Genomic DNA, 14,743 nt, shown 5'->3' with positions numbered 1-14,743 from the left:
AGAGAGGTGGTGGAGAGTAAAACTGTGACTGAGTTCAAAGAAGTGTGGGATGAACACAGAAGATTTAGAATCAGAAAATAATATTAAATACTGGGCAGACTTGCACAGTCTGTGTCTGTGTATGGCCGTTTGGTGGAGGATGGGCTGGGGAGGACTTCAATGGCTGGGAGGGTGTAGATGGGCTGGAGTAAGTCTTAACAGAGATTTCGGCAGTTGGAACCCAAGCACAGTACCGGGTAAAGCTTTGGATTCTCGCCCAGAAATAGCTAAGAAGAAAAAAAAAAAAAAATTAAATTGAATCAGGTTGGGCAGACTGGATGGACCATTCGGGTCTTTATCTGCCGTCATCTACTATGTTACTATGTTACTACCCAACCCATGGCAATTTAAATATCACTGCAATATTTTTGCTTAATCTGTATTCAAGCCATATTAAGGCCATCTAAGGGCTCCTTTTACTAAGTTGTTTTAGCATTTTTAGCGCACCCAGCATTTTAGCGCATGCTAAACCTGCACTACGTGGCTAGAACTAAAGCCAGCTCAACGCTGGCATTAGTGTCTAGCACAAGCAGCAATTTATCACGTGCTATTCCGCGCATTCATGCCCTAACGCGGCTTACTAAAAGGAGCCCTAAGTCGTATTTAGGCCCAAATAACATGACTTAAAGCCCTCACACTGCTTGATGAGTTTCCCCCCTCAGTTTCACTATCCACTAATAATTTCTCTAGCCACTCAGCAACTCAGGCCCCCTTGCCAAACTTATCTCTTCCTATCCACTTAGTTACACACACTATCAGCAAATAAATCTTTCTACAATGCTGACATCATGCACTTTTCACATTGTTATACTTTTGTTTATGTTTGCACACCTGAAGCCTAGAAATTCTTTAGGGTTTTTATCTCATATGTCCCAGGAATCTCTTAAATACAACTGCCTGCTTAAAATCTTTCCAATAAGAAGAAAAGATTCTTTGCCACAAAATTAACTAGAACAAAGTAAGTATGCCTATCTGTGTCTATATTTTGATCAAAAAGTCAGTAAGATTTAATGCTCTATGCTGAATTGTGGGATTTTTAAATTGCCTCATTATTCTTCCATGTATAATTTTCATTTAAAAAAGAAGATATATTCATATTAATATATGAATAATTTAATATAATCTTCTCAACCCATCTTTTACACATGGAAAATGATTATAAAACTGTTTATATTTGAAAAAGTAGGTACGCAGAAATACAGCACCTACTTTTACTCAAAATATGAACAGGCATTTATGATGGTACAGGGGTGGAACTGAGATGTGCTCGACTATTATAAAAATACATGTATGCATGCATATACGAGGTGCTAAAAAGTTCTCAGCCCAACCAACCAGCTTCCTAAATTCTGTTATTTTGCCACTGTAGCTAAAACGAGTGTTATCTTATTTTGTTAAGTGCTAATTTGCAGAAAATTCTGTTTTGACAATGTTTCAGATCATTCATTGAATTATATCAACGTCAATCTCTTCTTGGTTGAGCTGAAAACTTTTCAGCACCCCCTCATACTCGTATTTGTTTTAGAGAAGGTGTAATTTTGAACTCATTTGAGAATAATTTTGAATGCTTTATTTTGTTTAAATAATAATAGGCATGAAATAGGCATATTTGCTGACAGTTTAACAGGTGCCCTGTTATGAAATTAGTCTCAGCTTGAATATAAAACAAAATTTATGAAGCCGTTCTTTGAACAGAAAGGTAAGAGATTAGTTCAGTATTTTCCTGAGGGTTAATTAAATTTTGGCATTGAACTGTTTGCCCTGGCTTGGTAGTGTGGAATGTTTCTACAATATAGTTTTTTGCCAGGTTCTTGTGACCTGGATTGGCCACCGCGAAGAAGGGATTTGGGGTTAAATGGACCATTGGTCTGACCCAGTAAGGCTATTCTTATGTTCTTATGTGAAGTTGTACCAATTGTAATGTACCCTGGCAGTGTGATAATGTCCACTTGTACTGTATGTGCTTTTTGATCCTCACAATGACTGCATGCTAACCAATTAGTGTGTGAGTCCTTATCGCCTACAGAATGGTTGGTAGTAGATGCTCTTGTGACAATGGCCACCCATGCAGTAACAATGGTCTTAGCGCATAGGAAAGACCTGTGTAAGCACATGCTAAGTGCATTTCTTATTAATTATGTCACAGAATATGCCAAAATAGCTGTGCCTAAGGGAAATATACAAATAACTACAGGTTATCCTGATATTTCCTTCTGAATTTAGCAAATTTATCAATTGTCAGATTATAAATGTTTTCCAATAAATTAAAAGTTTAAAATACTACTTCCATGGCCCGGCATGCTAAATGCTCTGAACGCTCCAATGCTGCTCCAAAGCTCTTAGTAAAGGACAGGGATTAATCTTTTAAGATATGAAAATATAGGGGTCTAAATTCAACTGATTTATCTGGTTAACTCTGGTAGTTAACTGGATAAATGATTAATTACGAGGGGTGCTGAAAGCCCAACCAACCAACTTCCTAAATTCTGAGCATTATTTTTCCACTGTAGCTGAAAAAAGCATTATTTTATTTTGTTAAGTGCCGATCTGCAGATACAAAATTTGGGTCTACGTTTACTAAGCTGCAGTAGTGGTTTTAGCACGCGCTTAGCGCCCGCTAAATTGTCACGCGCGCTAGACGCTAATGCCAGCATTGAGCTGGCATTAGTTGTAGCCACGGAGCACGGGTTTAGTGCACGCTAAAATGCTGCGTGCGCTAAAAAAACCCTATCGCAGCTTAGTAAAAGGAGCCCTTGGTGTTTTGTCATTGTTTCAGATCATCGATTGAACCATATCCACGTTATTCTTTTCTTGGTTGGGCTGAGAACTTTTCAGCACCCCTTCATAGAACATTTTTGAAAAAGCGCCAGCAGACATTTATAGATTTTTCATTAAAAAATAGCATGTATAGTTTTGAAAATACAAAGCTATTGTTTTCTCCCTCAATGTACCCTAACCTACCCTAATGTTACAGAGCAACGTGCATGGTTTTATCTGATTACAGAGAGAACAATTTTAAAGTAGAATTTGGTGGTAGAGACAAAGGCAGTGAGAGAATTCAAAAAGGTGAAATAGACACAGAGAGTCTCAATATTGTAGGAAAAATGAAAATGAATAATGAATAAATCAAAATAGATTCCCACTAAAAAAAAATTCAGTATCATTTCTATGTTGTAGCCATCAATAGTCCAGTTGATTTGATTTATATAAATATAGATATAGAATCCCAGTCGATGAATTTTTAAAGATTTAATGGTACATTTACCTCACCAGTCAAAACAATTTCCAAATGTACACCAGTTCCTCTCAAACTTAAGTGTAACAAAACCAATCAAAATATTATTGTTGTGCAGCACACTTATCTGAAGGTGAAGAAAACCATGTCCACATCACATTCCCTTTAGAACTACATGTGTAAATAACAGACTTCCAAAATCACTTTTTCCACAGGCAGACACTTATGTGCAATAAATGCTGAACAAGCCTCCTAAAATAAGTTCTTCCTAAATTATGAGTATTATTTTGCCACTGTAGCTGAAAAGAGAATTATCTTATTTTATTAAGTGCCAATTTTCAGAAATGAAATTCTATGTTTTTAACATTGTTTCAGATCATTGAATGAGCCATATCCACATCATTCTCTTCTTGGTTTGGCTGAGAACTTTTCAGCACCCCCTCGTATACGGTATTAGTTCCTGTAACTTAGTCACATGGCAGATAATGCCATAAAAGAAGCTACAAAGCTGCAGTAGAGAATGGCACTTTTTACTTTCAGCTTTAATGATTTCAGCCAAAACTGAAATTGCTGCTGAAAATCATTGACTAATTTTGACCCTTACCTAAATCAAAACTGCATGTTCTGCTCACAAACAGGAGGAACACTCCTTTTGGATCCTACACAAACATATCTCCTCTTCCTCCTCCTCCCCCTCCCCCACTGGGTCTACCTTCCAAGCTCTGGTTGTCTAGAGATGTAACAATAGGTAAAGAAAACAGAATGTAGACTGAATGGGGCTGATTCTACAAACAGGCATCCCGATTGTAGGAAGCAGTAGGCATCCTACTGCCATCTGGCAGCCAATCGGGATGCAGGTTTTTAGAAAGAAACTCCCTGAGACAGGACACCTACACTGTAGGCATTTGTCACAGGTCTAGGGAGAAGCATAGGAATACATAAGCTTGCCTAATGCTGAATATGCGCATGGTTTCGCTTGGAAGTGGCCTTAGATGAGTTTAAGTGGCCCTAGGCATATCCCAAGAACTATGACAGATGCCTGAAATGTAGGTCTGCAAAATGCTGGCCTACATTTCAAATTTTAAAAGTACACACAGCCGGCTGAGCTGATTGCGGCATGGCTTCGGAGAGGCCTGCTGGGTCAGACGATTGGGGAGAAAATACCTCTGCTGTGATCAGCTGATCCGGCTGTGGCAGAGGAACCCTCTGACATCCAACCCTGAAATTAGCAGGAGATATGCCTACTCCCTCCTGTTGCCAGCCACCATGAACCCCGAACAACCCCCATGGTTGATTGGCAGGATGGATGCCCTCTCCCTCCTGCAACCAGCCCCCCTGAACCCCCAATACTCCCCATGTCAATTGGCAGGAGAGATGTCCACTCCCTTCTGCTGCTAGCTCCCTTAAACCCCTGACATCCCCCTTAGTCAATTGGCAGGAAGGATGCCCATTCACTCATTCCACTGGCACCCCAATCCCTGAACCTCTGACACACCGTATGGGAGGGACCTTAGACATCTGGGCCAATCAGGGGCTTAGGATCAGGATGCACCAGGAAGGGGAAGGCCCACTATTTTGATGAGGTGGGCCTGCCGACCAGAAGGAGTAGGAATCCTTCTGGCTGGCATTACTTTGAAAGGTATGGGGGATGGGATAGGCTTAGGGGTACCAGGGTGGGATGTTAAAGATTAGGGCTATCAGGGTAGAGTGTTTGGGGGTTCAGAGGTGTCAGTGATTGAGGGTGTTGGGGGTTCGTAGGACGGCATCCATCCTGCCAATCGATCATGGGGTGGGTGTCAGGGGTTCATGCAGCAGGAGGGAGTAGGCATCCCTCCTGCCAATTGATCATGGGTGGTGTCAGGCAGTGTTAGGCAGGAGAGAGTGAGCGTCCCTCCTATCAATTTCAGGAATCAGTGTCAGAGGGTGCTCTGTCACAGCCGGCTCAGCTGAGCCAGCAGGACTCTCCGAAGCTGCAATTTTGGGATGTCCTGCCATCTCAGCTGATCAGGGATTTCCTTGCCATGAGCCATTTATCTTTGCGATCAGGCTAAGTTGTGATTCTCTAGCTGCAACCAGCCAACACAACATGATGACATTTTTGGAACACAGTGCTAGAATGATTCTTGATCAAAGGACCCGGTTTGGATGTCAACTGAAGTGAAGAGGGCAATAAATGACAAAAAAGTATCCTTCCGGAGATGGAAAAAGGACCCAACGGAGGAAAATCACCAGGCGCACAGGAAATGCCAAAAGGAATGCCACCAAGAGGTTAGAAAAGAGAAAGGGGAATACGAAGAGGGGCTGGCCAGGGAGGCGAAAAACTTCAAAGCATTCTTCAGTTACGTAAAGGGGAAGTGACCAGCGAGAGAGGAGGTGGGGCCGTTGGACGGTGGGGATAGGAAGGAGGATAAAGAGGTAGCTGAGAGGTTGAACACGTTCATCTCGTCGGTTTTCACGAGCGAAGACACATCTAATATACCGGACTCAGAGGAGCTCATGAGTGGGGAACAGGCTGAAAAATTGGAGCACATAGAGGTAAGTAAGGAGGATGTCCTCAAACAGATAGACAGGTTAAAATGCGGTAAATCACCGGGCCCGGACGGGATCCACCCAAGGGTTCTGAAGGAACTAAGACAAGAAATAGCGGGCACAATCCAGCATGTTTGCAACCTATCCTTGAAAACTGGTGAGGTACCAGAGGACTGGAAATTGGCGAATGTCACACCTATCTTCAAGAAGGGATCGAGGGGTGGCCCCGGGAACTACAGGCCGGTGAGCCTGACTTCAATTATAGGGAAGATGGTGGAAGCTATGATCAAGGACGGCATTTGCGAGCACATCGAGAGGAATGGCCTACTGAGAACAAGCCAGCACGGATTCTGTAAGGGAAGGTCGTGCCTAACGAACCTTCTGTACTTCTTTGAGGGAATAAGCAGTCGGGTGGACAATGGGGAACCCATAGACATAATTTACCTCGATTTTCAAAAGGCTTTCGACAAGGTGCCACATGAAAGGCTGCTTAGGAAGCTGTGGAACCACGGGGTGGGAGGGGATGTGCACAGATGGATCAAGCACTGGTTGTCGGGTAGACTGCAGAGGGTCGGAGTGAAGGGCCAATATTCTGACTGGCGGGGAGTCACGAGCGGTGTGCCACAGGGATCGGTGTTGGGGCCGTTACTCTTCAACATATTTATCAATGACCTGGAAAAGGAGGCAAAGTGCGAGGTTATAAAATTTGCAGACGATACCAAACTGTGCGGTAGAGTTAGGTCCAGGGAGGAGTGTGAGGACCTGCAAAGGGACCTGGACAAGCTGGAAGACTGGGCAAACAAATGGCAAATGCGCTTTAACGTGGAAAAATGCAAGGTCATGCATATAGGGAAAAAGAATCCGTTGTTCAACTACAAATTGGGGGGGGCATTGTTGGGAGACAGCAGACTTGAGAGAGACTTGGGTGTGCTGGTGGATGCATCACTGAAGCCATCTGCACAGTGCGCAGCAGCCTCAAAAAAAGCCAACAGGATGCTGGGCATCATAAAGAGGGGCATAACAACCAGGACACGGGAAGTCATCATGCCATTGTATCGAGCGATGGTGCGTCCACATCTGGAATACTGCGTTCAGTATTGGTCGCCTCACCTCAAGAAGGACATGGCGGTACTTGAGAGAGTCCAAAGGAGAGCAACGAAACTGGTAAAAGGGCTGGAACACTGCCCATACGCCGAGAGGTTGGATAGGCTGGGGCTCTTCTCTCTGGAAAAAAGGAGGCTCAGGGGAGATATGATAGAGACCTTCAAGATCATGAGGGGCATAGAGAGGGTGGATAGGGACAGATTCTTCAGACTGAAGGGGACAACAAGTACGAGGGGGCATTCAGAGAAACTGAAGGGAGATAGGTTCAAAACAAATGCAAGGAAGTTTTTTTTCACCCAAAGGGTCGTGGACACTTGGAATGCGCTACCGGAGGAAGTGATCAGGCAGAGTACGGTACAGGGATTCAAACAGGGATTGGACGGATTCCTGAGGGATAAAGGGATCGTGGGATACTGAGAGAGGTGCTGGGATGTAACACAGGTATAGAAAGCTAACTAGGTAATAAGTATAGAAACCCAACAGGTCGTGCATGTGCAAGACCGGAGGGTTAGGACTACGATGGGAAGATAGGACTTCAATGAGAAACCAAGGTGGCAAGGGAGCCCCTTCTGGTGATTCAGACAGGTCGTGACCTGTTTGGGCCACCGCGGGAGAGGACTGCCGGGCAGGATGGACCTATGGTCTGACCCGGCGGAGGCACTGCTTATGTTCTTATGTTCTTATGTTCTTATGAGTGTTTGGGACCACCAAAAAATTATGAAAATGATGGGGTTTGATCTCCTCTCCTCTATTGATTGATATGTGGTATCTATGGTTTTGCCATTGACCCCTGTTTTCGGTGTTTTTATATGACTGAAATGGTTTTTAATAGTTGTATAAGTATACTCATTGTTTTAAATGGGTTTCCTTTGGTAATATTACTTGAAAGAAAGAACTTGTGTTTGAAAATTTTTGAGGATAGTCAGAAAACCTAACTTATGTCTATAGAGGGCCATTTTCCACAGTACGTCTAAGTCCAACTTTGGACATTTACTGCAAGACGTCCAAAGGTCGGAACAGGGAAGCATCCATTTTCAAAACGATAGACATTAGGCAAAGGGTCCCAAGTGCAAGCTCTATTCTATAAACCGAGACCAACTTTAGACAGTTTTTAGAATATCATTCAGCAATTCTTTGGCACTAATTTTTTCAGGTGTTATACATAGATTTCAATCCTATATGTTTTAACCTTTTTAATGATGTTCTATGTAATTATTTATTTATTATTATTCATATTTGTTTTTAGCCCCTGAACCAACCCTTAACAAGTTCTATTCATTATAAATAAACTTGACTTTGGACTTATTCGGTCTACATGTAGTTTTCTTTACCTTTTGTCACTCTGGATTTTGTATTCCAATTGCCTTGTTGATTTGTTTTGTCTACAGATGTAGTTAGTGCCGAAGCAATTCCCTTTTCCTACTGCTCATGCCGGCTCTACTATCAATATGACTGATGTAACCTCTAGCAACAGCCTCGTGAGAAGTCAAAGCAGTCATTTTGTGATTGTAAGGTAGGTCCAGCTGTATTCTCAAAATGTTTGCTATGATCTGTATCTTAGAATCATATTGATTATAGAGCCAGCATGGGCAGGGATAAATGGGGATTGCTTGAGTTATACTTCTAGACCACTGCAGATTAAAAGGAAGGCTGGAATTGGGGAACCTATGGGTGGGTGGAAGAAAGGGAGCCACTCGTGATTGGGGGTAGGTGGGATGGGGTGGGAGGAAGATCACTCATGGTTGTGGAAGGTGGTAGGTTTAGCTACCACTGAAAACAAGTGGCAGGTTTAGCCAGAAAGGACATAGCCAGCAATATTTTTCAGTGTGGCAAAGCGAGACTGTAAATGAATTTCGGTTGGCCAAAATAACTTACCTATCATAAAGAAATATCATGTGTATTAGACACATTTGTTTTAATTTACTTTTTGTTTTGACTGTTCTTGTTCCAACTGCTAATCAGAATGGGAGAAGTGGAAAAGACAAATCACACTGGGGTGACAGAATTCATCATTCTAGGATTCTCTGAGTTTCCTGAGATGCAGCTCCTCCTTTTTCTCGTGTTTTTGATTATTTATCTGCTGTCTGTGATGGGAAATCTTCTCATTATATCCACTGTGTGTGCTGACCCTCATTTGCATAGCCCCATGTTCTTCTTCCTCATCAACTTGTCTTTTTTAGAAATCTGCTATGTGACTGTCACAATGCCTAAATTGTTAGCAGTGCTCATAGTACAAAATAAAACCATTTCTTTTCTACTCTGTATGATTCAGATGTACCTGTTCCTGTTCTGCACGAGTACAGAGTCTTACCTTCTCACTGCCATGGCCTATGATCGCTATGTTGCCATCTGCAATCCCTTGCGTTACACCGTCATCGTGAACAGGAATGTCTGCCTAATTCTAGCCGTTATTTCCTGGATGATTGCAATTCTAGATTCAGTTCCTCATGTTACTGTAATATCACAATCATCTTTCTGTAGATCAAATGAAATCAACCATTTCTTCTGTGATATGACGGCATTGATGACTCTGTCGTGTTCAGGAACCTCTGTCATTGAAACTATAAATTATATTGAAGGTCCACTATTTGGTTTTACTCCTTTCACATTAACAATTATATCATATGTGTACATTATTTCTGCAATCTTAAAAATTGGTTCTGGTAAGGAGAGGCAAAAAGCTTTTTCTACCTGCTCCTCTCACCTCACAGTCGTTCTATTATTCTATGGGACCTCTTTTGGTGTGTATGTGAGACCTCAATCTGCTTACTCCATGGGTCTTAACAAACTGCTTACTGTAGTGTATATAACTGCAATTCCACTGCTCAACCCCTTGATTTACAGCCTGAGAAATAAGGAACTGAAAGGAAGTTTATGGAAAGCAAAGAACAGAAAACTTTTTTTTATCCAGAATTAATAAAATGCTGCACACTGATTAATGGGAATTAATTTCATAACATGATGTCTAAATGAAATTTTTTTAAAAAGAAAACCTCCACCTATTTTAGGAACATTGTACAAATACCATAGGTGCTCTATTTGTCTCTTGAAAGCAGGATTCTACTAGGATCTCTAGTTTCACAGAAATTCTGTTATTCAAATTGCATTGAGAAATGTGTAAATGTAGGAATATATTCTGGGTCTGATTTTATAAACAGCACCTAAATAGGTTAGCCCCTAAAACAAATGGTGCCGGCTGGATATCAATCACATTTATAGTCCGTTTACAGATTTTCGGCTAGTGGCACCTATGTAAAAACTTAGGCACCTGAAATATAGGCAAGGTTTTTAAAGGCCTACATTTCACATGCCTACGCTTTTGGAGGATCGTGCTTAGCAGTGCCTAACACTCTGCCCATAGAAATTCCCACTTGGCCATTTTGCACCACTAAGCACATTGTGATAGGCACCTATCTTTTACAGAATCAGATAGGCGCATGTCGCCCAATCAATTTTTTTAAAGCTGATTGTTGAGGCTGTTAAAGGTGTTTTGACAATTAAATTAGGCACCTAAGAAGCACCTAACTTTATCACCATTTATAGAATCAGCCCCTCTATACATGTACATGTGTATTTCATTAATTACTGTATGTATGTACATTGCAACTTTTTCCCAACTCTGCCTAAACTAAACTTCTGAAAATTCTTATTGTCTCTAAGCTATTAAATAAAAGTGCAAACAGTTAGTAGATCATACAATTTGCAAGTCATGCACCATAAAATTCGATGCGTTGTTTTTTTTTTTAAATGTAAAATATACTTCACAAGGAGAAAATGCTGTATAAAATTATCCACTATGCACTTTTTTTTAGCATGCAGGTTGCATTATACTTGTCAAATTTTATGCTGTTCATTCAAATGGACTGGCATAGCAGGGTTCCTCTTACTTAAGCCTCCCTGACTTAAGCCCTCCACTAGCACAAGGGCTGCCCACTCTCAATGTGTTTAAGCTCCCACTCTCCCTCTCTCCCTCTCTCTACCCTCAAATCACAGTTGTCTGTTGTCTCTCAAAGGGCTACCTTGTTAATTGCTTGGTCCAGGGAGTATATGGAAGGGCTCTTTGGGAGGCTGGGGGAGTTCTCATGGTGTCCAGAAGAGTCCTTGGGGTATCTAGGATGGTCCTTGAGGGTCCAGGAGGTCTTTGGCAGGAGCAATGCCCAGTTGCTTCAAAATGGCAATCCTCTTGACTACCAATTTGTCCTGGTGCTGTAGCACCTTTTAGATCAGCAACTCCACTACAGCTTGTTTGAAATTTCCCTTGTAGGTTAGGATCTCATTTCTTGAGGACATTTTCCTTGCCTAGTAATATGACTAACTGTCACTCTAAAATGGAGACATAAGCCATTGGAAACATCTCATCTGGCATCATTTGGACATTGATGCCATGAATGTCTATCATTGCAGATTGGCAGCCACCTTTGGATTTTCATCTGCATGCATGTTTGTCTTGCTGCAGGAAGTGTTCATAGAGGACTATGATCGCATGGAAGGAGAACTGATTATGGCCAGTTTCATCACAGCAATTGCCTATGTCAGACATAGTTGATTTCATGCCAGACATATCGGAATTGCCTGATGAAATTAGTTGTATCATAGGTCTGGTATCACAAACATATGGGACTAACCAGATTGTTGCAAAATCCACATAATAACCTGCTTATAGCAAGCATGTAGTCACATTTGCAATACAGTCAGGTTTATCTGTTGATATTTTCTGTCACTTTAATACCATCTGGACTATGTGTTTCTGAGCAAGTAATGCACACTAGATATCAAGTGGCTGTACAGTAGCCTTGTTAGAAATTACAGAATGACACAGGGACAAATTTTTCCCTGTTTCCGCAGGAATTCAGTTTCCCCATCCCATCCCTGCGAGTTTTGTGACTGTCCCTGTCCTATTATTTTAAGCTCTGCCTTAACCACACAAGTCTCAAACACTTATGATTTTAAAGTGTTTGAGGCTTGTACAGATGAGGACAGAGCTTGTAGGAATGGAGCAGGGACAGGCAAAGAACCTACTTTGATGGGATGGTAAAATGAATTCCTGCGGGGACAGGGAACAATTTGTTCCTGTGCCATTCTCTATTGGAAGTCAAGTTTCTTCTTAAGGGGATTTTCCTTGCCAATTAGTATGGCTTACTGTCACTCCAAAACGGAGACATGAATATCTATATAAGCCTAGTGGTCTAGTGGTAGAGCTGATGCCTAAGCACCTTGAGGTTGTGGAATCAAATCCCAGCACTGCTCCTTGTGATCCTGGACATATTACTTAATCCTCCGTTGTCCCAGGTACAAAATAAGTACCTGTATATATGTAAACTGCTTTGAAAATATAACCACACAAAAGTGGTATACATGTCCCATTTCCTTTCTCTGTAATGTACAGGAGGAACAACAGCTTGATAAACAATATACAGTATATTAGATTCGCCCCAACATAGGGTGCACCCTTTCCTATTAAACCACCTCCTCTCCACATACAAACCATCCGCATCCCATTCACAATATTAAAAACTGTGACTTGATCCTGTGTTTCTTTGGTTGGTGCTCCATGTGAGGATTGAATTAATGACCTTCAGATGCTGGAAACTAGGAGACATTCACTCAAAGAGTAGTTAATCTCTGGATCTTGTTGCCAGAGGATGTGATAGCAGTTAACATATCTGTGTTTAAAAAAGATTCCTGGAGAAAAAGCCCATAATCTGTTATTAAGGTACACCTGGGGAGAGCTACTATCTATCTCTGGGATAGGCAGTATGGAATCTTACTTCTCTTTGGGTTTCAGTCAGGTACATCAGTTACAAACCTCAAACACTTTAAAATCATAAGAGTTCAAGGCTTCTGCAGTTAAGACAGAGTTTACAGGAATAGGGCAGGGACAGCAACAAAACTCACTGGGATGGGGAAATTGAGTTCCTGTGGGGTAATTGCGCACATGCGTACTTATAGCTTTCTAGGGTTGTAAAATGAAAATGGAAAAAAAATAATGATGCAAAATATTTTCATAAAATCCAAAATCTTATTTTTTATTAGATATCAATATTAGGTCATAAGTGTACGCAATTAATTTTATTAGCAAATCAATTGAGTATCTTTTGCATCAGAGAATTATTATAGAAGCCAAAACGCTGGCCTTGCTCCTAACAATTCCAATGTCTTATCAGGTACACGTCCATATATATCCTAAATGACGACATTCCTTCGTTACAATCCATCTGCAGTCTAATTGGTTCACATTATTTATTCCCATATAAGGCTAGCTTCATATAGGCGTGTCACAAATTACATTCTTATATCTAAAAAAGTTACATTCTCACATTAAGCTTACATATTTTATAAAAAGAAGAAATACATAGATCAATATTATAATACACTTACAAAACTCCTCAGATTTTATATTCTTTCCTGTAAATGTCAGTGTTCTTCTCTATTCTGAGATCTCTGTCTCACAAAGACTGAACAAAGAAAAGATGGAAAGGAGCAGGTACCCCTCCCATCAAGGTTCTACGTAGAAAAAAGTTGCTCTCCAATGAAGTAGAAAAAGTTGCTCAAGGTCAGAGGTCAAACACCATCTGTTGCCTTATCAGGATCTCTTCAGGATTTCAGATATATGAAGATCAAAATAAACTATATTCCTAATCTACATTGGTTGTTAACATATTACCTATAACTACCTAAGTAAATTTCTATTATATAATTTTTCCTAACTTTCTGATAGCTAACTTTGGATCAATTCATACCATGATACACATATGGTTTAGATTTGTCCTTAGCAAACTCAAGTCATGGTAAACCAGGGCCCCCTGGTATGTGGATACCAGGTCAAAAGCCAACTCCTGTCTGCCTACATTTCCCTGAGGATTGGCCTAGTTCAGGCTGGTCACTCTAACACAAAGAAACTCTATAAGAAACCTAATCTTCTCATCTGGAGTACATTTGATATGGTAGTCATCAATCACAAAAATGTCTTAGCTTGCCTCCCTATATCCATCAAGCACATGACATATATCAAATCCATATGGTAACTTAAAGTCCCTGTTTTTAAACTTTTTGTATTTCTGATCATTTTATTCCAGATTATCCAATTTTCATTTATTAATTCATAGCTACTAATCCACATTCTCACTTGCTCTTGGATCAGGCCTTATCTAATAGTTTTTCTTTTCTTTCTAGCTAGTAAATCCTGATGCAATGTGAGAAAGTGTAATAGCTGAATTTTTTTATTTCATGTTGGCTCACTATTACCTGTCCAGGTAAACAAAGCTGGCCCCATTTCAAAACTACTTAAGGTATAGGACCAGGTCCTTAGCCCCCCCTTGGGTCGTGGAGTGGAGTGCCACACCAGGACCCACACCTGGAGCTTTAGTGGCCTTACCTTGCTCTGTTCTGAGGTTGCTTTGGGCATGACTTGTTCTCTGGATCAGCGTAAGATTGGGAGTCACTTTCTGCAAACATGTTTTTCCAATGCCAATTATACAGGATAATCTACAACACACAATCAGAAACACAAAAGCCAGGCCTATCAAAACACCCAATAGGCCTTTAACCCATGATATATTAGGCATCCATGCAGTTAGCCAATCAAACCAACCCTTATCCTCTACCTTAAATTGTTCCCAATTCTGCAATGCCTTGTCTAGAGATGTGATATGTGCTTGCTGGTCAGAGAAGGAGTCAGGAATATAAGTACAACATTCTTGTCCAATGATGGCACATGTACCCCCCTGGGCTGCTAGGAGATAGTCGAGTGCCATCCTATTTTGAAGAGCTACAATGCGTGTTTGTCTGAGCTCTAGTGACAGAGATTGAGTAACTGCTGTTGTTTCATTACCCATA

At 41.1% G+C, this 14,743-nt stretch overlaps 1 protein-coding gene across 1 annotated transcript; it reads left to right on the top strand.

Annotated features, from left to right (window-relative positions):
* The first annotated feature begins 8,870 nt into the window (after positions 1-8,870).
* On the top strand, positions 8,871-11,453 carry LOC117360325 (olfactory receptor 5V1-like). Its single transcript, XM_033944022.1, has 2 exons — positions 8,871-9,777; positions 11,242-11,453. Exons 1-2 carry the CDS (start codon positions 8,871-8,873, stop codon positions 11,451-11,453), a joined length of 1,119 nt encoding a protein of 372 aa, XP_033799913.1.
* Positions 11,454-14,743: the final 3,290 nt, after the last annotated feature.

Source organism: Geotrypetes seraphini, chromosome 5 (assembly GCF_902459505.1).
Source record: "Geotrypetes seraphini chromosome 5, aGeoSer1.1, whole genome shotgun sequence".
Lineage (NCBI taxonomy): Eukaryota > Metazoa > Chordata > Amphibia > Gymnophiona > Dermophiidae > Geotrypetes > Geotrypetes seraphini.
This window is presented reverse-complemented; position numbering and strand designations above follow the sequence as displayed.